Here is a 27,804-nt window from a genome sequence, read left to right as displayed (position 1 = left end):
ATTACTATTGAGTTGTTGGTTGAGGGTGTCTGTTGCATCCTTTTCATTTAGGCACAGTATATTTGCAGCTTCACCCAGGCTTTTTTACAGGCTTTATTTATTATTATTTATTATTTTTCATCCTCTGAACTCAGCCATTAAGAACTACACATCAGGTGTGAGTTGTACCAGTTTCGCTAAAGGGGAATCCCCCATAGTTAGTTTGTAGTCAGTGTCTTTATGCATAAATACAATGCACCTATCCGGCCAACGAGTCGTTCATTACAAGCTGTAAAAGACTAATCAACTTTTCTTAACTCAAAAACTTTCAGCTTCAGCTTTCCATTTCATAAGATGCATTTTTTATTGAAACTTTATGGTATGCAAGCTGCAGGTTTGTGTATAAATTGGAAACGTGGACTCTCTTCTTCTTGAAGCCATGGGTGCAAATCCCACTGTTAACACTGAATAAACTAAATTTAATACTATATGAATAAATAAATAAAAATAAAATAGAAAAAACTGCTTCCAAAATTCGGGCAACTTTATTATAATATTGTGACAGAACCATGAAGCACCCAGTAAACTACATCATTAAGAGGAGTTAAAGATCTGCTGTAATTAGGTGTTATTTAGTCATGACATCAGAAGCATTGCAGGAGAGAAGAGCACTCAAATAATTGTCTTGGCCAGGCTGAAGAAGAGGTTTCTGTTGATTAGCACGGTCATGTTGATGAACACTGTGTCTGAAGTTTCTTCCATTGGCTTCACAGATGTTTTTATAGCTGAGGTTAAGATGAGGCAGAGCATCAGAACTGCTAAAGCAATTTTGACTTGTTCCGTTGGGCAGTGGAATTGTAACAGGCCTCACAGACACCTGTGCCTTGTGTAGAAACACAGCATTCTGTCTTGTGTTGGAGGGTGGATTCTGTTAAAAGAAGACAATACATGTACTGTATCTGCAGTATTTCACAAACTGGAACCACAGATCATAGAAACAATCATTTTTTTAATTAAAAAATAAAACTTTAGTGACTGCTGTGTGCTTCATGTTGCATATGAATTTTTTTAAATTATTATTAAACGTGTTAAAGTAAATTACTTTTTTTATACAGTAAAACTGTATAACTCTTAATAGTTAATAGTCTTCCAATTGCAATATAAATCTACTTTTATTTTGCCATCCCATGATTCCAGTAATTCAAATTTTTTGATTTTTCAAGTAGGATTTTGGAAATTGAAGATGGAGCATGACTATGTAATGAGAAACTGTTCCTTAGTTAAATCTTAAAGATAGAGATATACAGAAACAAGCAGGTGACATAAAGGATTTTACAATATAGCTTGTTGCTGAAATCGGTTAATGGTAAAATATAGATAAACAGAAACTGTTTCATGCCAGACTACAGTCAAATTAACTAATATGAAATGTAAAATGTTAATTGTTCAAATTCAATTTCACCAAATACATTAAATATTGACAGAAATGCAATGGGACCTAAATGTAAATAACAAGAAACAGGATTACACTGATTTATAATGGAATCAGACTTTTTTGGTAACAGAGATTTAAAAACTATGTGAAGACCAGCACATGACACTTTTTTTTTTTTCTAATCTCTAATCAAAATTTCAACTAATCACTACATAATACACATCCAGTATAGCACATGCATTTTTCAATTAATGTGTCATCTATTTATTTGTCATGTATAGAATAAGTATGTTTCTCTTTATTAGTAATTACTACATTTGTGTATGTTTAATCCATTTCCTGTGATTATCTTCTTTTAAAACAAACTTATACAGTAAGAATGACTTTTGACAACCTGAAAAACAATCCTCAAACACAAATCCAGGCAGTTCAATGTAACAGATCACAAAGATAGCTTCTGACAGCTCTTTTTAATAACACTGTGTCACAAAGACGGCCGGAGTGGGTGGCGTCAGACCAGATGCAGGAAATAAATAAACAGAGAGATGTGGTTTGGTATAAGCTGGGCGCGTGATCGCGCTCAGCATTTAATAAACAGAAAATAAAAGGTTTTAAACACAAAAACACGGGACACGGCACTTGACGCCAAAATAAACAGACAGACAAAACGACTGACACTAAACAAACGGTGCACGGACAGACAAACAAACAAGGTGAGAACAAACACTTATCTTGCACGTTTTTACTTTGCTTTTAGTTACTCCTCTCTCTCTCACCCGTTCTCCTCTTCCGAACACCCAACCCCGAGTGACAGAAACGTGCATCTATATATACTGTTGTGCTGGGATTCAATTACTAATTAATTACTCACTTGAATCCCAGCACGTGAATTCATTACGTGAAACCCCGTGTTCACATATTATATTTTAAATGCACGTGCGTGATGTGCAATCCCGTGCCTAAATACAAATATACAATTTAAACACACGTGAAACACAGACCCGTTTATATCCCGTGTACCAATCTATACACCAACATTAACATACGCACCATACATACAACACAGAACACACAAATGCACACAGGGGCGGGGCACTTTGCCACACACTGTTATTTCTCAGGGGGATGTTTGCTTTTTTCAGCTGGTTTCCAAGGAAGCGAATTTCAGACTTTAGATGAACTTTTACAATTACAGCATTAAACTGGTGTGAGGCAGGGCATCAGCAAGTGAAACACGTAGTGGAATAAATGATTGCCATCCGGTTATATCAGTTAGAGATACAAGAGATAACTATTACAATACATTAGGCTAGTAGGTTTATCTGAAGAAATCATATTTAGATTGCATCAGAGGTCGTGGACCATAGTAGTTTAAGATGTTCTTTCTCCCCTACAGGGGATATTATCTCTGGTTGAGATGTTTGGGATTTCAGTGCAGAAGGGAAACAGTACCTATATATTTTTAACCAGTTACCCCAGCACATATTGTGTCCTAAGGTAGGACATATTGTGTCCTAAGTTCTCCTCACTACACATTAGTATTTGAGGAGTTCCAACATCAGAGGAATTATAATTAAAAAAAAAAAAAAAAAAAAAACATGGACTTGCACTTGAAGTATTTTATTATAATATTGATAAGAATGGTTGTACAAGCATTCGTATGACAAACACTGTATATGGAATTATTAATGTATAGAACACGGTATAAGCAACCAATTGACTGTGCTTTTAGCATTGTTTCTCAACCAGTGGGTCATTAACTGCTTCTAAGAGGGTTGCAAATGCCTGTTTCCCAAAATAATGAATATTACTGTTCAAGCATCTTTCCCCATCTCAACATCGACATTAATGCTTTTTTTATTTTTAAAACTTATGTAATTTGACTTGCTAAATGTTATCTAATATGTATTACCATCAGTTTGTAGGCCTGACATTTTTTTCTATATGAAAGACACACATGTTATGGTAAATGTGTTTTCATTTTATATATATATTTTTTGTTTGGAAACAAATGGACAGAGCTTCCCTTACACACATTTCAATCCTTCCAAGTTCAGGTTGATTCCTATTTCGAGATACCACATGAAGGACAAAGAGACACTGGCTACATTTACAACAAAAATAGAGATAGTACAATATGACTGTCATGCTATTATTCCTGAAAAATAAACTCAGTCCGTTTTTATTTTGACAAGGGTTTACAACAAACTTCTAAGTGCTGCCAGTGGGTCATTTTATGGTAATTAAGAAGGGGCTTTGCTGATATTTCATATAGCACACATCATAAAAATGTGCCCATAATTGAATGCACATTGCATTAAAAAGGGTGTTTACAATGACTTTGTAAGATTTTAAAATGCTATTACAGAAATATTCCAGTACCGAATCGTAGCCATCCAGGTTTACAAAAAATGTAACAGGAGTGTTTTTTTGTTTTTTTTTAATATATATACAGTATATATCTCCAAGGACGGTTAAATGTAGCTATTTGTTAAATGTTTCTATTAAGATTCCCCCACAACACAAAAGGGATTCCTTAATGTGCTATGCTATAGTTGTGCAAACATGCTACCGCTACGACTAATTAAACAAAGTTAATATTTTTTAAACTACGTAAGTTAACATGTGCTTTATTTTTTGGTTAGTCAGCATTGCGACTATCAGAATTGCTATACTGTAACATGAACTTAAGAATTTCAATTAATTTATCAAAGAATGGCTATAACTACTAGAATTATTATGAGAAGTATTTTGTATTCAAATATTTTTCAACTGTGGAATTCAGTGCTATGTTCTTAAGGACAATAATGGTTTATTGCTTTATCTAAACAGAGAGCTCAGCTCCTTGCTGAGATTTCAGTAATTTACAGCCATAGTCTGGAGGTGTGTATTGCAATTATAATTTAAAAATGATAGTATAAACAGATTAGCATGTGTTGACATTATTCAGAGATGTATGTTTTGAAATTCCTGAGAATGTACAATCACGGGGAAGCACTGATCACTAATGTAGCTCTGTGCCCTGTCCCTGGTTGGCATTTCTTAACACAAGATTTGAAACAGGATTACAGGAGACAGGGAAGTGTATTTCTGTCTCAGTAAGATAATGATTCTGCAATTTTCCACTTGAATTTGACACATTTTGACGCATGGAATGGTATTAATTGTACCAAAGTGGCACTGGCCTACCCCATCCAGGCGTTCCACGCTTGGAACGCGCATTTCCAAAAATCTAGAACACTATAGTACGATAACAGTATGATGACATTGCAAATCTAGAAAAAGATTCTTTCATTCTGGGTGCCTGTGGCAGTGTGGCAGGTTGAAAGCCCTGCCAGTGCACGTGTGTGTGTGTGTTGTTGTGGGGAATATTGGGTTGGCAGGGAGGGGGTTACATTTCTCCCTGTCAAAACATGTGGGAATGTGGCTGGAGCCGACAAGTGAATAAATGATTGAATGATTAACCAGCCATGGGTGTATACAATAGGTATTCATGGGTGGTAATTAGAATTAGTAGAGTTAATGTAGGTGTGGAGGTCCATGTTGTGTGTTTCGTGTTCCATGCTGTGTCGTCTTGTTTATGTTGGTGAGTTTTTGTGTAGACCTTTTATTTTGGCCCTTTCTTTTTGTTAATGTGTTTTTGTTTGTGTCTGTTCAGTGTATTTGTAAATAAATGTGCGTATTATTATTATTTGTTTATTTAGCAGACGCCTTTATCCAAGGCGACTTACAGAGATTAGGGTGTGTGAACTATGCATCAGCTGCAGAGTCACTTACAACTACATCTCACCCGAAAGACGGAGCACAAGGAGGTTAAGTGACTTGCTCAGGGTCACACAATGAGTCAGTGGCTGAGGTGGGATTTGAACCAGGGCCCTTTTCTTTAACCACTGGACCACACAGCATTAATGCTAAACTGCAGCTTTCTGTGTCTCTAAGTCTATCTCCCTGCTGTTAACAGCTTGGCCATGATGCTGCCCTGTCACAGTGCCAAAAGTCATTGTAAACATAGCCACTGTAAACATACCAGTAGGGTTACTGTTGAATGGGTTTACATGTGTCAATCTTTAACTGGTGGCCAGGAAGAAGTTGAAAAATAATTATCCAATGCAGCTGCTGGGATGTTTTAAATGAATTATTTATAGACACATCTATGGTTTCACAGACAACTCAATTATTGTCACATTAGCAAAATTCAATTATTGGAAGGTTGCTTTCTTTCTTAATGTAGCAGTTGATTAATTAATTAATGGCACCAGGTTTGAGTTGTTTAATTTGGTGCAATTATTCAAGTAAACCTTGGCTGTATATATCCCTACAGTTTAAATTCCCATATTGGACTGTAAGTTAGTCTGGGGAAAATGTCAATAAATTAAGTTCTGAAGTTATTACTATTCATTAAGGTAAGCTGAAAATCCTTCAGAATATTAAAAGGTTAATTGGCGGATGGTTTTATTTCCATGTATATGAGATACAGTAGTTATCCTGAGGCAAAAAAATCAACTGGGCATGTCTTTAAAAAGCTCAATTAGAAGCAACAGTTGAATGTTCCATACAAGGGGGATTCTTTTGATGGCTAAATTGTCCTCTTGAATTGAGTATATTGTTTTTAATTTATGTAATGGACTGGATGGGAATTACTGTACATTGAATCCTTAATTAAACTTACACAAACATATAAATTGTGACTGTCAACCCTCTCCAATGCGTCATGAAACCATGTAACCATCCTGTTGATCTCTGTTTCATCATGTTGCAATATCAAACTTGTCAAAATGACAAGATTGGCACATGGCATCATTCTCAGCCCAGATTTGTTGAGTTTGTGTTTTTAACTCACCAAGATTTCACTTTCCATTGCCCTGCATGTTCTTCTCTGAAAATCTCCATCAGATTTCAGTGCTCTACAAAATAACAAATAACAAACAACACTAATCTTTCACTATGTTAGTGGTATTCGTGGCCTGTAGATAACATTGTAACTTCAAGCATTTCTTCTAAATTCTACCATTTACATTACAATTATGACAAATAATAGTTTAGCTTAATTTGAATAAAACCATGAATCTATTTCAAAATGGACAACAGTGTTATAGGAAACTATCCTGGCTCAAAATACACAGTTACTTACATGTTCTAGAAGGACATCTGTACATATTAAGTAGGACCTAACAACAGTAAGTTGTGAAACTTTTGCGTTGTTGAATTGTATCCCACTTAAATGAACCCTTTCACGCATGGTGACCTCAGATGTCTCTTATCTTTATATGGAGACATACGGAAGACACAAATGCTTGGTGACCTTGTATGAGGATGCAATTTCCCTCCCATATAAAGCAATAGAAGTAATACTGAAAAAATGTCAATGAAATATATTTATTATGTGTCAAACTACTTTTCTTTCAGCTATTTTCAATATGAAAACATTTCTAATTCTCTTTTTTTGTAGTCAATATTATTTACACTTTTGTAAATGATGTTTCTTGTCGGACATGATGTCTTTTAATAGTAAAGAGTACATTGTATATAGCTGAATACCTGACTCCAGCACTTCCAACCAGTTGAGATCCAAAGAACTTGTCAATCTGTGCGATAAAATGTTAGGAAAATTATTTAAATGTTCTGTTTAATTTTACATGATTTCAAAATGTTGTTTGGAATATACACTAGCTTTATGAGAGGTAGGGATGGTTTTGTTATACATATTTGGGCCCCATGTCAAAAATAAATAATTCGATAAAAATGGCATATTTGCATCGAGTTCTCAAGAGTACAGAGTTCAGTCTCATATCATGTATATTAATTATGCACATAAACCTTATTTCCTCATTACAAACATATACCTACAACAGTAGCATGCCATTAAGTATATGTGGTTGAGTAAATAAAAATGGTCATTGATATAATTATTACTGTAAGTTTTTACTCTCCTTCATATCTAAATTGCATTGCCTATCTAAAATGATTTTTCTTTTTAATTACCAGTAAGCAACAACAAGGTATGATAATTAAGGCTGTAATTTTTTCACGGTCATCACAGATTTCATGATTTCCGTGAAATGTACCCATTGCCGTATAATATGTAGTTCCTCGTGAAAATTCCCATTTCTGAAAGAATAGTGTAAATATCCATATTTCTGTGACTTAAAAACAAATACAGCATACTACCTGTTACACTGCATTTAGGAACCTGGAAACCGGTTTAGTTTGCTTCCGGAAAATGATTGAACACACTGCATAGAGCTGCACGATTTATTTTAAAATGTCTTCAATTAAAAAAAACACCAGCTGCATCAAGGATTTTAAATATTTCTTCTAAAGATTGCTCTGTCCAGTACAAAAGAGGGACATTATTTTTACTTTTAATTATGTTTTTATTTATTTTGATAATTCACTGATGATGAAAATAGAATGTCTTTATAATGTCACCCAATTTGACTGTAATCAGTGCATTCAATAGGTGTAATCAAGACACATCAGACCCATTTGAATAGTCTATGTGGACCCCCATGAGCCACACATGGGGTCTGTAGGTGATCATCAATGCATTGAATGGTGTTCAGCAAGACAGACTGCATCATGTACAATTAAATTTAAATTTGGCAAAATAATTATTGAAATATGCATTTCATGGAGGTGTGGAGAATAAATGCTGAAGATATTACCATTTTTGTAAAATAAATGCTGTTTAGCTTATTTGCATAAGTGTCGCCGATGTCACAGAGACGGGCAGAGGTTTTCTCTCTCCTGTAACAGCGTCCCCTGGAGGCCGTTTTCCTGAAGGTGTTTTTGACAAAGTTTTATATTGAGATTATAGAGCCCATTATAAAGCATGTATTTAACACTAGAAGCACCAAGCCGGTCAATTTGACCGTTTTGTGTTTGAAAATTGAAATTACTCTGCGTTCCGGTATGTAATGCGCATGCCCATTTGTGACTTTTCCAAATATATGTATTAGATATACTGACGGCGTTTGAGCCGCATATTCGCAAGAAATTGATAATTATAAGCATGTTATAATTTTAACCGGTTATTTCAATACATATTTATCAAATATAGCCTATAATCCTGCCTGTCCTTTTCAATACAGCCAGTCCTGTGATCAAGTGGCATCTACCTGTCTACATTCTTTGAGCGCTTGAAAAACACGCCTCTCTGAGTCATAGGTACCCCCCTGTGTATAGCATTGCAGGTTCATTTTCAGCTCTATGCACAAAACTGTGGCGATCGGAACCAATGGCAAAAAAAACCCCTGAGACAGTGGAATACTACGATGCCTTAAAGTTTGTTGTGGATATGCTGCTGGACCAGATGGCATGACAGTATTCAGTCAAAGGTGGATCTCGTCAGTGGCCTGTGGCTGTATTTTATAACATTTTGGACCTGGCAGCCATCAATGCATATGTTTTGTACAAGGAATGTACCGGGGAAAACTGCAGCAGGAAGGACTTCATCTTGCAGTTAGCCAGGGAGCTTCGGCAAGCACATATGGATCAGAAAAGGACAGAGACAGATTCCCCTTCTGGCAGTGCTGCAGCCGCTGCACCCACAGCCAAGAGGAAACAGTGCCCGGTTGCAAAATGCAATGACAACAAAACTTTGGATGTCTACGACAGTTGTGGAAGGGCAGTGTGTAGTAAATGCTCTATTTTACAATTTATCTGAACACACCTCAGTGTACTTACCCGTATACATCTGCTATCTGATGCACCCCAGGATGTCGAGCGTTGGCAAAAAAGGCCTACATCGCACACCTCTCCACCACTGTAGAGGCTTGTCTTGCCATAATGTGGCTGAACTAGTACTGTTTTGATATGACCTTGTTACTATAGGCATTTGTTATCCTGCTACAATCCGACTGAGCTAGTACTGTATGATCTGTTCTTTTATGTCTATACCTTTTTATCTCTGATCCGTAGATTTACTTTCCATTTTCTTTCTTGTCTTTTTCTGAACTTTGATTTTATTTTTGACACCCATGACTGATATAAACATATTGTCCTGGAATGTACGCAGGCTTAATTCTCCTAACAAACGAGCAAGTTGTCTGGATCTCTTACGTAGAAAAAAGATAGATATAGCTATGCTACAAATGTCAGGACGTTCCTAGACTTGCTAATAAATATTTATGTATGGCTGCTTCCTCTTCTGCTGACAACAAAACAAAGGGTTCACTGATCTTATTACATCGTAGTCCTCAGATTACTGTTTTGGATACTGCCATTATATCATTGTTACTGAAAAAAGAAAAGGACCCTTATCTCTGTGCTAGTTATCATCCCCTACCGTTGATAAACGCAGACATCAAATTGTATGCCAAGATACACTCTTGTAGGCTTGAGTCCTATGTGACTAAATTAATCCACCATGATCAAACTGGTTTTATTAAGAAACGGTTGGCGGCAGATAATGTTTGCCATCTCCTGCACATTATACATTCAGCCATGGATATTGATGCCCCGTGTGCTGTCCTCTCATTAGATGCTGAGAAGGCTTTTGACCGTCTCGAATGGGATTATCTCTGGTCAGTGTTAGATCATATGCAACTGGGGGCAGAGTTTATCAACATGATTAAAATTGTATATGCAAATCCATCTGGCACCAAATGCTCCCCGCAGTTTGATATCTCTATGGGTACTTGTCAGGGCTGCCCTCTATCTCCGCTGTTGTTTGCTCTTTGGAGCCCCTATCACAAGCAGACCATCAATCTGTTAATTTTACCCCTTTTAATATCAAGAATACACTTTATGCTGATGATGTACTATTATTTATTAAAAATATTTCCAAATCGCTCCCTCATTTGCTTTCCCTTTTTGATGATTTTAGTGCACTATCGGGATATAAAATTAATTGGTCAAAATCCTCACTGATGCTTTTGAATGCTGAAGTGTTTTGTTATCAGAGTAGCAGTCTGAGTGTAGCATGCCCAATTTCAGAGCAATCCTTTAAAAAATATATTTTTGTATGTCACTTTTTTTTTTAATTTAGTGGTCGCCAATTATTTTTATTGTTTTCTCACTAATTTAGTGATGTCCAATTATTTTTAGGCTCAGCTCACCTCTACGACCTCTGCGCTGACTCAGGATGGGCAAAGACGATCAAACGCTGTCCTCCGAAGTGTGGGCCATCAGTCGCCCTGTTCTTTACACACTGCAGACTAGCCATGCAACAACCCAGAACTACAGCGTCGAAGGACAACGCAGCCCTGGGCAGCTCACAGGCAAGCCCACAGGCGCCCGGCCAGACCACAGGGGTTGCTGGTGCGTGGTGAGCCGAGAACACCCTGGCCGACCTAGCCCTCCCTCCCCCCGGGCGGTGCTCAACCAATTGTGCACTGCCCCCTGGGAGCTCCCATCCTCGGTCGGCAAAGGAATAGCCTGGACTCAAACCGGCGATATCCAGACTATAGGGCGCATCCTGCACTCCATGCAGAGCGCCTTTACTGGATTCGCCACTCGGGAACCCCAGGGTGTATGTTACTTTAAAGACATGCTTTATAATGGTCTCTATAACCCCAATATACAACTGTCAAAAACACCTTCGGGAAAAAGCTCTAAGGGGACACTGTTACAGGAGAGAGAAAACCTCTGGCCTCAGTGACATCGGCGAAACTTATGCAAATAAGATAAACAGCATTTATTTCGACAATTAGGCAAATAAGCTAAACAGCATTTATTTTACAAAAATGATAATATCTTAAAAATTATAAAAGATAGAATTCTGATATTTTCAGCTTTTGTTCTCCACACCTCCATAAAATGTATGCGGTTATGTTTGAAATTACTATTTAATAAATACACTATGTATTTTTAATAATAACTGACATCAAGCATATAATTCATGTTTCTAACATCTGTAAGAGAAGTTTAATAATAATTGTCTCTGGATTGTGTATAACACGTTTCTATAATTATTTTGCCACAAAAATATAATATAATTGTACAGGGCGCTGAACAGCATTCAATGTGTTGATGATCACCTACGGACCTCGTGTAGCTCATGGAGGACCACATAGACTGTTCAAATGGGTCTGATGTGTCTTGATTACGCCTATTGAATGTACTGATTACAGTCAAATTGGGTGAAAATGTTGACATAAAAAATGAAATATTCTACAATTTAGCATTTACTGTTTTTCAGGTAAGCATTTAAATATTTAGGAATATTTGTTGTATAACTGTAGAGAAAATGATAAATGTTCTGCTTTAATACATTATGTTTAATCTGAAAAAAATACAGCACTGATGATATTTAATCATTTTGCTCTTAAATATGTATCTCCTTATTCCCTAGCTTTCTCTTTTAGTTTCTCAAAGCTAATTCATTTGGTATTTATCTTTCATCTCTTTCTAACCATCTACCATTGTATTTGAAATCTCACCATTTTTCTCTTAAGTGTATGCAATCATATTGATAAAAATGAGCAAAGGATTTATTTAGCTTTTACTTTCCCATATGTAAGCAAAATATATTTTGTAAATATATTGTCATTTTAGTCTTAAGGTTTTTAATATTCTTGAATGTTTATTTGTTGTTGTTTTAAAATACTTTAAAAATATTCACCTGTCAAAAAAAAACAACTAATATTAGAGTATGATTTATATATTGTACAATATAATGAAAATATATTGGCATATATTCTATAATACATTGAAATATATTGATATATTTAAATATATGAATCAATATATTACATTATATTTCTCAATATATTAAAATATATTTTTTGTTCCGTAAGAGTAAATAGAATGGTATTGTTATGAAATATATTTCCTTCTGTAAACCATCTCTTTCTTCAGTTAAAAATAAGAGTGATAGAGTTCTCACATGTTGAGCGAGAAAGAGCAAGCATCAATGCTGATTATAAGCAAATTATAAGCAGTTGAACTCTAAGGTCATAAAAATACCCAACGGTTTAATATATTAATAAACAACTATCTCTATGTAGGTGGAAAGTGTAAATCCATATGTACTGTAGATATAGACAAGTATAAGATAACTGGGAATCTAAAAGGCAATAGAAACTTTTACAACTTTGCACATCTCTTGTCATGTTAATACCCTATTACATGTTTTTTTCACCACAATCAATAATGTGAAACACTAGGACATTAACTAATGGCTTTCATGAATTAACGGAATGTCAACAAAACCATGCAACAAACACAGAAAGGAAAACACACAGGCTAAGGTTTTTGTGAACTTCACTAATTGTCCCTTGTGTTTACCTTTTCTTTTGCTTTTATCCAGATGAGTTCATCTTCTTCCTCTCTCAAGGCATTTGCTGTCAGTTCTCCTTTTCTTCTCCCCCTGTTTGAATTTCTACCTCCATTTTCTTTTTTGTTCAGGTTTCTGAAAGGGTAGTTACATTTACAGTGGAAGACATAAGCTTAAAGCTTTAAATACAAATTACTATTGTGGGATGTCAAAAGTAGCTCCAATTATTAAACAGAGAACTTTATGGATTGTGTAACTTGGATCTCATCTGGTCTCATCTGCTCCTAAGGTAGTTTTTTTATATTAATTTGTAGCTATAAATAATTTGCTCTCTAAGGGAATGAAGGGAAAAACTTTGAAGAGCTGATTTGTCTAGACAGGCTGCTTCATGTGTAAGTTCAAGGTGTTATTCTGTGAAAATGGCACCCGATTGAAGTTCGCTTTTTGAAAAAATTATCAGCAGGAGAACATTCCCAATAAAAAAAAAATCTAATGGAGAATCATGAAAAATAAGAGACTGTCTTTAAATGTTGTTGGTTAACCATTGAAACATTATTGCATCACAACAGTTTGAATATTTATATTTTTAATAAAGGTATTTATACATAAACTTATATACTAAAGTTAATGTCACCACCTTGTTGTCTGATTTTTTTCTTGTTACCTTGGGCTATTTTATTTATTTGCAAGGAAATTAGAAGTACTAGACTTGTGCAGACCATACTTGTACTCTAAACTAGAGCCTTGCTACCCAACACGAGCCCGACAGGACCCAACAATAAGAGTCAGGTTTAGGTTGGGTCGGGTGTAGTTTGTATATTATGGTTCTGTTCTTTGAGAAATTACCTCTCTAATATTGTCTGACAAACCTGCGTATTTGTTTTGTGTAGCTTGTCAAATGTCGCATCGCCAGCCTTTATTAAGTAACCACAGGATATAATTAATTTCCAACGCAACTAACAACAATAATCATCTCGGCTGATAAACTGACATTTTGTGCAGCCTGTCAACAAATGCTGCGGGGGCGGTCTTAACGGGATACAGTTAAGTTGCAAAACACCAACGTCACCATTTAACATAGTCAGTCTTATACAAATGCACACAAAAAAAACCCACCAAGTGCAATGCCTAATTGATAGCTCTCATCAGTCAACAATTTGTGCCTTTTTTAGACAATGATGCAAACTGTTTTGTCCCACTTAATGATATAAAACGTATTTGTCCTGTAATAAACTATATGGATTTGTTTAAATGTAAAGAACGACTAAATGTACAGTGTTAAAACACTGCTCTTTAATTCACGTTAGTTTTCTTTGTTTTGTTTTTTTTCTCGCACTCGTAATGTGCAATAGGCAAATGTGAAACTCTGTTTATATCATGACCCGCTTTATATAACGAATTATGCCTGCATGGCAATAAAGCAGATTCGTCTGTATATAGGCTGATGGAGTAAAAAAAAAAAAAAAACTATCAACAGGAGAATGTGTAGCAGTGGAACGTTCCATTGCTGAAAAGGGTATGACTAAATCCACTGTTTGGAAAAATTATTGTTGTATTGTATTCAGCGATAATAAGTCCATATGGCTTTGTACAATGCAAATCTTGCAAATTATTACTGAAAGATGACAGCAAACAGATGGGGAATCCATCTCTGCAGTGGTGGTAACAAAGTTTTGACGAAGCCTGTCGTCTTTTAAATCATGCAGTGTTGGATTAGTAGGAAAGGAAGTACATAAGACATGATTAATTGAGAGTGATTTTTTCTTTATTTATTTATGTTTCAACTGGAAACCAGGAATACTCTACACTGAAGGTACTTAGTTGCAATAGCGTATGTTAGGAATTTATTTGTGGAGATGGTCGGGTCGGGTATGTAAATATTTCAAAGGTCTCGGGGTCGGGTTCAGATTTAGTTTGGTTGGGTCGGGTTCGGATCGGGTTTTAAATTTAGGCACAAGCAGACCTCTATTCATCAAACTTCTACTTGTGCTTGTATTTGTATATTACTCTGAAGTGGGCAGGACTAAAGTCAAAAGTGTTTATGGCACTCAGACTATGGTTTAACATCATTTGAAAGTGGTTTTTGCCATAATGTGTATATTTACCACCAGAAGTGGGTTGCTCTAAAACCAATTAAGGCTGCATAATAAGGTGTATGAGTAATTATCTTTGTTCTCGTGTACTGTATTACTCAAGTAACCATACTTATTACGAATACTTGTTTATACTCATTATCCAGCACATCCTTAGTAAGTACTAGATCTGGAACCCTCTTTTACCCTATACGGAAAATAAATATATTTTTAATATATGGAATTATATATTTTTTAAATCTGAAATGTATTTATAATATATTTTCTTAAACATGACATGTTGCTTAAATATATTTATAATATACTATAAATGCATTTTGTAAATCAACATAGTCACATTTATACATTAAATTATATTCAAAATACATTGTAAAATATGTTGTAAATAAATATATTCACATTAATATATTTAAAAGTGTATGCAGTGTTTTCAAACAATATATTTATATATTGCATATAATGGGAGACTGCAACGGTCAGGCACCACTAAATTTAAAACAAGAAGGCTTCATAAGTGTATCCATGTACAGCAGATAAAAACACAGACACTGTGATTTTAATTTGGTAAATAAGTTTATACTTTACGGAACAAATATGGTCGTTAATCAATCATTAAAAATAACTGGGCTAAGCCTAGTATTTAGAAGAAGAAAAACAATAGAGGTCAGTAACAATCAAGGACACAATAGGCTGTTCATATTTTAAGTCACCTTATATTTAAACAGCATGCCCACCAATATGAAAAAAAGAATGAAATTATAAAAATGTATTTCCAGTTTATTAGTGGTTTTTTTTTACTTTCATAGCTCTATTTTCATTAACAATTCCATAGCTATTAATGAATTTTTAATTGGAAGCAGCAGTTTTTTGCAACGTCTCATAGTTTCAGAAGAACAATGTAGGCAGGTCTACAGAGAAGCAGCCCAAACACCTGTTGTAATGCAAACAGCCTTTTAGCATATGTTGAAAGCTTTTTATTTTTGTACTTGAGTGTTTTATATACACTGAATTTTTACAAAATGTTGATATATTCCGTTATGTTTAAAGATAGTGGTTATTTTTAAGTGAAATTGCGGAATTCCATTCCTTTCTTATTTATTTGCTTCATATCTGTTTGGTGGAACACATGCAAAATATGGTTTGTGTCCAGGCACTTTACATTATGTAATATATTGTGAATACATTATATAATACATGTTTAGTAAATATATTGAATAATACATTTCTAAAAAATACATGGACAATATAATTGATATATTGTTACCTGAAATTATATTTTAAATATATTTAAAATATGTTTAAGCAAATACATTGTAAATATATTTTCCATATGATGAAAACGGGCCAATTTTGTAATATGTTAAATATATTTTATACAACGTTACATACGTTACAAATACATATATTTTTCCATATATTTTTTCATTCCCAACGACTACGAGTTTTATATGAATAATATGTTTACAAAAATATATTTAAAATATATATTTTTTAGTATGGGACATTCAACATGATTAGATTAATAACATGTTCACCTGCGGACTGGGGTTGTCTGTTTGTCTTGATGAAATATGCATTTTCTACGTAGTTTATTTCATAAATATAAAAATGTTGTATGAAAACAATGAAGCTTCAATTTGAAACAACCAAATCCTACCTTTGTTTAACCTCATCCTTGCTCTGGTCCTCTTTGTCAGTAAGATCCAAATCAGTATCAATGTCCCATAGACTGGAAGAGCTCATTACCTTTAGACAATGACAATTACATATTTCTTAAAGGTCCTTAAAGTGTTACTCATGTACGTATTTTACAGTAGGTGTGTACAGGTACAGTTTTACAGCAGAGTGGGGCTTGTTGAAATAGTGGGACAAATCATTAGACTTCTATGTCCCTCACCTTATATGATAACTAAAATGTACAAGCACCAGGTGTGGCCTATTTACAGGACAAACTTTATATAGCAGGTAAAAAAAAATCTAATATTTTATAGAAAAAGGCAGAACACATCTCTAAATAAATAAAATAAAAATAGATATAATGAAGAGACATCAGCCAGTGGCTTTTGTGAATGAAAGAAGGTCAATCCTTTTCAGTCATTTCTATTATCTGCACTTCCACTTAACCATGTTGTTTGGATTAGAAGAAGACTGAATTATTTTTCTTAAAGGGGATTTTGTTTCTGAATGAGTCTCAGATGTTCTATTTGTATCCAGATTACTGTTCACACTCTGCTGCTGCTGCTGCTGAGTCATTCTAGTTGATGCAATTGTTGTAGCTCAGTTCACTGATGATACCATGGACAGAGATTGGGGTAAAATGAATGCATGCCTGTTTGCTCATTTATTGGGGTAATTTTAAACCCTACTGCCCACAGAAACAGGAAGGACAGACAGACACTGACACTTACATACGCACAGCTTTGGCATGGGCATGTAAATTGACATGTCTTTGAATACTATTTTTCCTGTGAACTGTATCATCTGGAGTTTTTACATGCATTACAGCTTGGTGCCTTTCATTAAAACTTCATTTTTAAATACAGGTTGGAATGTGACACTTGCAGCTGGCCACTAAAACATTAAGCAATCACTGGGATTAACATTTCTATATGTAACCTCATGTTTTAAGTCTAAAATACATTTGTTGCTACCTTTCATATTTAACATTTTATAGGTTTGATTGCATATTAAAGGTTCCACTCTTTCCTCTTCAAAAATAGTCCAATAATTATGCAATAAATAACACTCTGGTATCACGTATTCGATGAAAGAATGAGGGATTGCAGTACAAGACAGTAAGTGAAGTCTTTCAATAGCTTTTTCTATGCTCCCTTTGATGAAAGTACACAATGCAGACAGGAAAATCAAAGTGATCACAGAGTTTTGTAACCACAGCTTTACTCACTATGTCCAGCTGTATGCAGTTCACAGTTTATATACCCTGCCATGGTTCCTCCCCATTTGATTCCTGCTCTCTGTTCCAGGACACCATTATAAATTAGATATTTTATCTCAATAGTCATATATACCTCTATGTATTGTTCTGCATATTTTTGTTCTTCTTTAGTCACCATTTTCTTTTTAAATACATCTGAAAAAAACAACATAGCAGATGATCATCGCAAGCAAATAGATATGTAAAATGGTTACTAGTGCAGTATTCCATATACTATAATGGACATGCAGAAGTTCTTTGTGCAGGTACACGATTTTTTTTTTTTTAGTTTCTATTGTCTTGTAGCTAATGTTCTGAAATGTGTTTTTTTTTTTTTTTTTACAATACATTCAGTTATTGACTCAAGCCTGTTTGATCTGGTTGGCTAGAATTTCAGGAATATCCTTTTAGTTTACTCTACACGAAACACACACTATTGCTGATTTTTATAATTCTCCTTTTCTGTTTAAGATATCACATCCTTGTATGTCTTACATATGCATGTTATATACACCCACATAAGTAAGGTTAATGGGTACACCCTGGTGTACCAGATGTACTTGGAAGTTAGACGAGATGCTGACAACTCTATTGAGGCCACACTTTTCCTTTTAACTCCTGACTTTAAAAAAAAAACTAGGATGTGATACCTGGAACAGAAAATGAAGAATGTAAATCGAACAACAAGAATAATATTTTAGTGAAGATATCCACATCCACACAATTAGCAATGACAGTAAAAGCAAAGGGTAAATACATCTTATATAATGAGCTTTAACAACATTAATCTCTCAGTGAAAACCTGCCAACCTTAATCAACAACAGAATGTAGCATAAAACAATGAAGAGAGTGCTCCACTGTCTATTTACAACCTTTTATTGAACAAAAAAAACAAATGCATATATTTTCATTAAATATTAGTTCCTTCGTTCCTTTAATTCATGAAACTGAAAAACATGTTTAATGATTTTTTTGCTTTAATTAACTTGCGTTACATTTCAAAAACAATCCTGGCTGGGGCAAAGCCAGAGCTTTTAATTAGATGAGCATATCCTCTGTTTCTTCCCCGCAACATGTTTTAATTACTTTGGCTCATTCTTTTTGACTGATCGTGTTCTTTTAAAAAATATCAAATAAACAGTCGTGATTTCATTACTGAGAGGCTATGAGAGCTAATTATCAAAACATGTGGATGAATTTATGGTTTTTTGGTTTTTTTTTTAAATACAGATATTTGAAAGATGATTATAGAGATGCACATAGGAGTACATAGGAGTTATATTTCTTTATGTGTTTTTTATCTTAATTAACAGACCTTTAGACACAGTCCCTTACATCCAAATTTGGATGACAGCTTAAAAAAAGTGTTTGTAACATCCAGCGACCCAGTAGCATCCATCAAAAACATTAGTTTCACTATCATACATTTATTGTATTCTAATAATATATTTCAAGGCAGAACCACTTCAACCTCTTTACACACACTAAAAGCATGTTTTAAAATGTGTGATCGTTAAAATGTGTTAAGCACACCACAGCACACCAAGTTTCACCCATACTTTAATACTGCAAAGGTAACCTGAAACTTGATCGCTTTAGTATTACATAATACAAAATAAGAAAATGACAGGGTGACATTTTGTAATTGTAAAGAATTGTTTTAGAATTGTTTTCATGAATACATGTACTGTTCAATTTAAAATAACCAAACTACTGACAGAACAATTTTGAAGCGCAGAGTTTGTTCCCATTTTTCTCATTTGATAATTTCCCCTCCTTTGCCAAAGGCCAAACCAGGCATTACAGTGAGCCACTGAGGACCAAGACAATTTCTTACTATAAACTACCAAGAGAAAATCTAAACAACAGCTTAACTGCCATATATAATAAAGTAACAACATCTAAGTTGTTTTTTTCTAGTTTGATAACATTATTCATGTGGAGGTATGGCATTTGCTTTCTTTTTTACCCTGTTCAGTTGCTTGTATCGTTGTGTCCCAGAATAGATAGGCTGCAATGGTGACTGCCAAGTCTAAAAAATTGCAGTCAGGCATACTTGTAGATATTTTTTTGCAGCTACAGTAAATCACTAATCACTGGTTTTAACATACATTTTTAAATGTTAATTCTAATTTCATTTTTTAGTTTAGTTCAGATATATAACCAGGGATGGGAATTACATGTAATACTCCCATCCCACCTATAAATGCCCACTGGTTTAATTATATTTAACTACACTTATAAATTCAGATCATTTAAATAGCCAGCTTCCCTTAACCTTAGTTTCCTACAAGAGACACATCAATGTATACGACAGATCCCTGGAAACCCATTGAAGGAACAACATTTATGCACTCCTGAATTTTCTAAGACACCTCTATCCTACTGAGTGGAGCAAATCAAAAATCAATGTAGGCTTTGCAGTGCAGAAAAGCGACCAGCTCTCTTGTTTAATTCACAGCCAAATTAAATCTGATTTAGCTTATCTTTATGACAAATGAAAGAACTGAATGCAGTGTTGGTTGGATGATTGTTCAATCAACATCGTACACTTAGCCTGTAACAAATGTCATGATTTTGATACCCAAGTTGTAGCTTATTGACTAAAGAGTACTAAACATGAGATGTATGATACACCTGATAGTTATGAATTGTCAGAAGTAAAGGATATGACTCAAAGTGCTGGATTCTCAAAGCTCATTATTATTATTATTATTATTATTATTATTATTATTATTATTATTATTATTATTATTATCTTCATTAGTACAATTTATTTTTAGAAATGGAAACCACACACAGTGAAGTTCAATTCTGATTTAACTTAGAGACTTGTGTTTTTTGAGTTGTTTCTTGTTCAGTTGTAATTGTATAATAGTAATCTGCATTTTTCCTATCAGAAAATTGTGCTAATATATATTTGAAGTAAAGAGCTTTAGGAATTTAAATCAACTGGAAAAAGCCTCCTCCTCTAAGTACTGTACATGGAAAAATAGAAGACTTGGACATTGTGTTCATGATGCTTTCTATATATGTAACATGGCAAATAAAAAAAGAAATGGTGTGACCAATTGGTGTTAACTTAGCCACAATTGTGAAGTATTGAAAAATCATTAAAAATCTAATCGTCTATTGAGGTTAAAAAAATATACATTTTTTTATTACATATAGCATAATCTTCTGATAATCTTGCATTATCTGTATGTTCTAAATTTTCTTTTTTTGGACCATCCATTTTTGGAACAAGGAATTTCCACTGTAGCTCTAACCAGCACACACATTACATATAAGTTATCCTTACCCATTAAGCTCATTATAATGTGAACCTACAGATTCATCTGCAATGTATTCAATGCAGAATATAGTTTTTAATAAAGATACATTTTTTTAGAAATGTGGTTTTTGGCATGCATTTAACATAATAATACTGATAGATACATACTTTGCTTTGAAGATGGTGACAACTCATCGAAACCAGCCTTTGTAGATTTTATCCTAAGAGGAATGGCAGGAGCTTTGGACTGGCCATCAAAAAAGTTCAAGCATGCAACATGTTCAAAGGCCGCAGCGTGACTGACCTAAATAAATGAAGTCATTGGTTAAAATAACAGTTAAGGAGACACTTATTGTAGATATAGTTAAGAGTTATCTTGGCTATTGTGTTGTTTATATTCACTTTGTATATTATTCTCTTTCAGTTATCAAATCCTGGCCAACTTTTTGTGGCCTCAATAGAGCTCTTAGAATTAGGTCTGAACTCTACGTACATCAAGTACACCAGAGGGTAACCAGTAACCACTACCCCTTGAAACACTTTGCCCCCAGTGGATGTAAGAAATAAGTAGTTGTGTTATTTTTAACACTTTTAGCAAATGTGGTATTTCTTACATATGAAAATGACTTCTATTATAAAGCACAAAAAAAAAGTAATTATGAAAAAATCGAAATGTATAATCAGCATAAATTAAAACTTCCAATCTACTTGCTAACAAAAGGTCTCTTTACTTAAAATTCTAACACATTAGAATGCGCCTCCTTATGCTGTACCATCTGTTATCTAAATATGATATTAGGTATTCAGCATGACAGTTACTAGGGCATGTCTCAATATCAGTTTATAATTTACAGTAGCTGTATGTTACAGTATGTTAAAAGCTATTGAAAACTGTTGAATTCTGAACTACAGATATTTGTCACACATGCAATAGCCTGCACTTAGATATTCTTTCCATTATTATTATACTTTATTTACACCCATTTGTGAAATAGTTTAAACAACTTTAACACTGTCACTTTCATTATCGGGGGTTCTTTGTAATTAGTTATGCTGCTGTTTCAAAGATTTGTGATGTAATGCTCTTTTGCCAAATGTGGTCCAGTGAGCATCAAATTCAATTTGATCCATTTTCATCGAATAAAAATAAGGATATCATGTTTCAAGTCAAACTTAATTACCAGGATCTAAAATTCAATTGCCTAAATAAAATAACTTATTCAGGGGCCTGGGATGTTTCAAATGGGGCTTCTGTGGAGCAAGTTAGATTTTTTTTTTACAATGCATGTATGCCAGTAAGGGTCCTGTTTTTCAAGTTATTTTACCCTCATTCCCTCCATAATTATGTTCCCTCACCTCAGCTACTCCCCACAACAGCTACCCCCTACAACAGCTACCCAGGAGCTGGACAGGGGATGCAAGTGAGCTACCAGCTCCAGTTGAGGACAAAGTCCAGCACTGCATGTACTCAGATCTTGTGCACTATACAGTAGTTGACACAAAATCACAGTGTCAATAGCTCATTGGGCACATACATAATGTTATTTACATTTTAAATAGTGAGCATATAGGTTTGTTGATTGTTTGAGTAGTATTGTTCCCTGGGATAACAAAATACTGAGCTCAAGTCATGTGATTTCATAAAAACGCCAGGTGCTCAGTGTTTGGTATTTGAGTTGAGTTAAAATTGCCCAAATGATTAAGAATCTGTATAAATAGCCATTCGAAAATACATGATTTTAATTAACGCAAGAACAGTGAAAGCTATGACCATGCCCTGCTTGAGTAATGAAGATCGCCTGGTTGCTATCGGCATGATTGAAGGTGGCCTGTCTGTGAGATGTTCTGCTTCAGCAATCAGCACACTAGTCTGTAACTTTAAAGGGCAAAACGAACATGAGCCACGAGGCTAGTTCACTATATATATATATATATATATATATATATATATATATATATATATATATATATATATATATATATAAAATATATATATATATATACTACTTTAAAGCTATTTATGAGTATGATCTTCATTTGTATGATTTACAATAAGTTAATACATCATGTGTAGGGTCTCTATTGTACTGTAAAAACTCAAAACTACACGAGATGACAAGAGACAGCCTGCACATAACGTATTAATTTAAATACAGTATTGCTCTCAAGGGCAAGTGGCTTTGATGTTACAGTTTTTCATTTGAGGGATTAATTGGTTCACATTGTGGATGACAGATTGGTGTAATTCCTTTTGTTTTGCTTTTTAATTAAATTTGAGGTACTAATCTGGTAAATTCAGTTTCATGTGGTGGAGCTGTGAGTTGCTACCAGATGGGGATCTTTAGCTCAATTACCAAACAGCAGCTTTGCATTTTAGACACTGTTGAAAAGTCTGTCTCGTAGCTGCCTTTCGGGTTAGTAATTGTTTTCACCTACAAACAACTAATCAGGTATTTCCCAGGAGTCCTATAGTCTCCAAGTCTGCATGGAAACTTCATTGTTCACCATTCCTCTTGTGGTTGTTCAGTAGGTAATACTTCTACTGTAATGTGCAACAAAATCCATAGCAATTCATGTATAAATGTTGTGGCTAGACTGGAGACCTAGGTAATTCTCTGACAGTTTGACCAGAGGTCATGCTTTTCCATTCTCCATTATTGGGCACCAAGACATGTTATATAATGAATATGAGTTATACCAGTACTAGTGGTATTGAAGTGGTTTGATTGGAGCTAATTAGGCATGGTCTTTCAGAGATTTAATAAATGAAAAGACCAGTTGTGTGGTTTATAGTTGAAACGTAGTGTTTGGCGGATCTTGCAGTACATTTATACCGTACTATTAGTGGCTGGTTTGAATGATACAAAATAAAATCACATTCTTTCAAACATTAATGTTATACATATTACTTTGTGGACACTGACAGCATGCATCTCTTCAAATAGCCACCAAAATAATTAAACTGTCTGAAATGTTTTAGAATTGTTGAGCTCCCTCATTCAAATAATACATTGGATATGAGCTCCCTCATTCCAATAATACATTTTTCATACCCGGATGAAATACATTCCATTAAACAAGTATATGTATTAGCTTGGCTTGTAAAGCATTACAAAGGTTAATTCTGCTGTTTGTGTTGTAAAAGTTTAATTTGGCTTATGAGCATTATGAACGCATCCAAGCAGGTAATCTCATCAACTTCTTTGCTTTGTCCCATAGATGCTTTTGTATACAAATGTCATGTGTTAATTGACAGTTAGTCTAACATTTGTGATAGTATTTCTTTATATATTGTAAACTTCTGATTCTTGTTTCAACAGGTTACACTTATAATTAACCTAGTTGTTAAGCAAACTAATCACACATTCCAATAATTCAATAAACGTAGTCATATAGTTAGAATGTGTTAATGACACTATTTCCTTTTTACCTGCATTTACAGGCATTTGCTGATAACAGTGGCAGATTGTTCCAACACTCTGCTTACCTTTTCTATCTCCTTGTTTTTGTTAACAGTGGAGTACAAAGTAGCCATCAATTCTGTATCCTGAAGCGCCATCTGTTGGAAGGGAGAATGTGCTTGCCTCAATAACTTACTGTGTTAATACCAAAGTTAATACTATACCAGTGTCAGTGGGGGAGTTTCCATGTGTGGTTATTTACATGTGAAGTGGCGATGTGAGTGCCTTGTTTGGGAGAACAGCACGAGAGGATCAGATTTGTGGCCGAAAATAAACCTGAAATATACAGGGCCATTTTTCATTTTGCTCGAGCACAATGTCTTGAGTAAAATTATAACACACATGGAAACTACCCCATTGTCAGTTGGATGAATGGATGGTTTTGTACCCAAGCCAGTTCGATTTGTACATACTGTACATAGACCTGGGAGGAAAGCTCATATGGTTCCTTGTAGTACTGGCTATGAATGTAACACAATTTCTGTTCCTGGGTAGTAAGTGTTATTTCCTAATTGCTTATGCCTCAAAAGTATAGAAAATGGCTATTATTCCCCACAAACTTTGCTTTTGTGACCAGGACAGTGATATTTTGAAATTTACCTATTTCCAATGAGAAAACGGGTGGATTTGTGTCTTTTCGTTCACGTAAAGTCAGAAAAAACAACATATGAATCCAAATTAACATGTATTTATACTAAAGTAATACAAAAATGACTACAAAAGATTTAGAAGTAAGTAGTTTTTCGAGATTTACGATTATACTGTAAATCACTTTCACGAATCAGCCCCCAAATGTAGTCTCCCATCATGTTCTCGTTATACTGTCCTTCATTGACAGCTCATCCAGGATCCTCAAAGCCGTGCTGCTCCATAATGGTAACAATTACCCGTCTCTTCCCCTGGCTCACTCGGTGCAACAGCATCAAGACCTTGCTGGACGCCTTGAAGTATGATGAGTACGGCTGGGACCCCCGGAAGGTGCTGATGCCACCACTGCACATCAAATTGGGCCTTATGAAACAATTTGTCAGAGCTCTAGATAAGGAGTCGGCAGCCTTCAAGTACCTTCAAGACTTCTTCCCTAAGCTGTCTGAGGCAAAGGTCAAAGCCGGTGTCTTCGTCGGACCACAGATAAAGAAGATCCTGGAGTGCAATGAATTCCCCAAGAAGCTCACTAGTAAGGAGAAAGCAGCTTGGAACAGCTTTGTCGCAGTGGTTCGGGGCTTCCTGGGCAATCACAAGGCCGAAAACTATGTGGAGCTGGTTGAGACTCTGGTGAAGGACTACGGCACAATGGGCTGTAGGATGTCCCTCAAAGTCCATATCCTTGATGCTCATCTTGATAAATTCAAGGAGAACATGGGAGCGTACTCGGAGGAGCAAGGCGAGCGCTTCCACCAGGATATACTGGACTTTGAACGCCGCTACCAAGGACAGTATAACGAGAACATGATGGGAGACTACATTTGGGGGCTGATTCGTGAAAGTGATTTACAGTATAATCGTAAATCTCGAAAAACTACTCACTTCTAAATCTTTTGTAGTCATTTTTGTATCACTTTAGTATAAATACATGTTAATTTGGATTCGTATGTTGTTTTTTTCTGACTTTATGTGAACGAAAAGACACAAATTCGCCCGTTTTCTCATTGGAAATAGGTAAATTTCAAAATATCGCTGTCCTGGTCACAAAAGCAAAGTTTGTGGGGAATAATAGCCATTTTCTATACTTTTGAGCCATAAGCAATTAGGAAATAACACTTACTACCCAGGAACCAAAAAAATAAAAAATTGTTACACAGTGATATCAATACTAAGGGAAGGTGTTAAACTGTTTTTACTTTATTTCTGTTTGAGTCAAGACAGGAGAAATCAGAAAATCAAATATTTTTGCAGTTGCTAGATCTTTGATAATTGAACTGTATAAACATGTGGTTGTGTATCTACAATGTAATTGCTATGTAATCACATATACAGAGTAACAACAGAGTGGCACCAACCATTCATTTAATCAAGTATTGATTTTTGTTGCAGTAGTTTAAAGGAAAACACTTTTATATGTAACAAGAGCAAGTGTGGTTTTGTGGGGTTTCAAATGTAGCCAGAGAGCTGAAGTTTCATGTGTCAGCATATCAAACTCCTCCAAGCAATACTAATAATACCTCATCAGAGCAAAACCCTGTTAACTGATATTACAATCACAGCCCAGAACAAAAAAAGTGAGACTTCCATAGTAAATGATTAAGAACTCACCAGTCAAACTGTTAACATGCTCTGGCTATACTGTTCTTATTCACAGTCTTTCCAAAAGGTCTTACAGAGACTTAACCTGACTATTTTTTATTTACCTCTTAACCAATCCCAATACTGAATAAACAGGCGCTAAAACTCCTAGAAAACTTACCATTGACAAAACAAGCCCCTTTAAAGCTGCTCAGTCTTCTCACAGATCAGTACCTGTCTCTGAGTGTTCCTATCTTCCAGTGCTGATCATCTCAGCAATAAGGAACTAAACAAATCCATCACCTAGGTAGCACAGGCTTGCGCTGCTTATTTGGTTTGTCACATTACTTGAAGTAGCTTGTTATGCTCATTTCACACACCCTGCACTTTAGAGCAAGATCTAGACTTGCACAACCGGTAACTTTGCTCCCAAGAGGTCCAGTTTAACAAAATGATATTCAGTGGAGATCCTTAGATTGTTTGATGTCGTTTTTGCTGTGGATCTATAGCAGCAGTGTTGCATTTAACCGCTTTGAGCTACCGCTGTTAGCAACAAAGCAATGTGTACACATTGTACACATTGTACAGTACATATTATACAAACACAAGCTACGGAGAGTCATTATTTTTCAAATGAATGTTTCTTTTCATTTGGATGTGTTGGTAGTCAGTCAGAGCTACATTGTCAGTAAGTGAAGATTTACACATTGGACAGGGTCTTTTCAGTGTAAGAGATATCAATTTTGTTACAGCACTGTTTTCTGCTGTGGGACTTTGAATGGAATGTTTGGTATTTTGGTTGCCATGGGATCATTAAGGGTTTAGAAATATGTTTCCATCAAGTTAGACGATACAAGTGGGATACTATCAGAAAACTAATGGAACCAGTGCAACAAAACCCTTGCATAACAGCATTGGCTGTTCACAGCAATGGCAACACAATGGAGTTTGAACAAATATTGCATGGTATTCCTGATACAGTAGCACAAATGGTACCTACATAAATAATCAGTATGTTCTGGCGTCAGATTGGTTTGTAAAAATATGAAAATGTTACCATTGTAATGACATTCTCTTAATAGCTCATACCATTGCATTATATATCATTGCACTGACATGGACAATAATTTGTTAATGGACTATGCCCTTTCCATTTGAACCTTATGACAACAAACAAAAGGTGAC

General features: G+C 34.9%; 1 protein-coding gene across 2 annotated transcripts; it reads right to left on the bottom strand.

Moving 5' to 3' along the window:
• Positions 1–522: 522 nt before the first annotated feature.
• Positions 523–26,949, bottom strand: LOC131737511 (uncharacterized). 2 transcript variants are annotated; one of them, XM_059027040.1, is made up of 9 exons: positions 26,801–26,949; positions 24,423–24,494; positions 21,104–21,239; positions 17,755–17,816; positions 16,383–16,471; positions 12,644–12,767; positions 6,953–6,999; positions 6,255–6,318; positions 523–907 (listed from the first exon to the last, which is right to left on the bottom strand). In XM_059027040.1, exons 1-9 carry the CDS (start codon positions 26,801–26,803, stop codon positions 608–610), a joined length of 897 nt encoding a protein of 298 aa, XP_058883023.1. In that variant the 5' UTR covers positions 26,804–26,949; the 3' UTR covers positions 523–607. The 2 variants fall into 2 exon arrangements, with proteins under 2 accessions (XP_058883023.1, XP_058883025.1); XM_059027042.1 differs by lacking the exon at positions 26,801–26,949 and having other exon boundaries at positions 24,423–25,256.
• Positions 26,950–27,804: the final 855 nt, after the last annotated feature.

This window comes from Acipenser ruthenus, chromosome 7, assembly GCF_902713425.1.
Source record: "Acipenser ruthenus chromosome 7, fAciRut3.2 maternal haplotype, whole genome shotgun sequence".
In the NCBI taxonomy this organism is placed as follows: Eukaryota; Metazoa; Chordata; class Actinopteri; order Acipenseriformes; family Acipenseridae; genus Acipenser; species Acipenser ruthenus.
Note: the sequence above shows the minus strand (reverse complement) of the source record. Positions and strands in the feature narration are given on the sequence as shown.

Coding starts and splice junctions, on each gene's coding strand:
- LOC131737511 (XM_059027040.1), bottom strand. Junction 16,472..17,754: donor ATGCAGAACAATACATAGAG/GTATATATGACT, acceptor CATTGTCTAAAG/GTAATGAGCTCTTCCAGTCT. Junction 7,000..12,643: donor GGATAAAAGCAAAAGAAAAG/GTAAACACAAGG, acceptor TTTATCGCACAG/ATTGACAAGTTCTTTGGATC.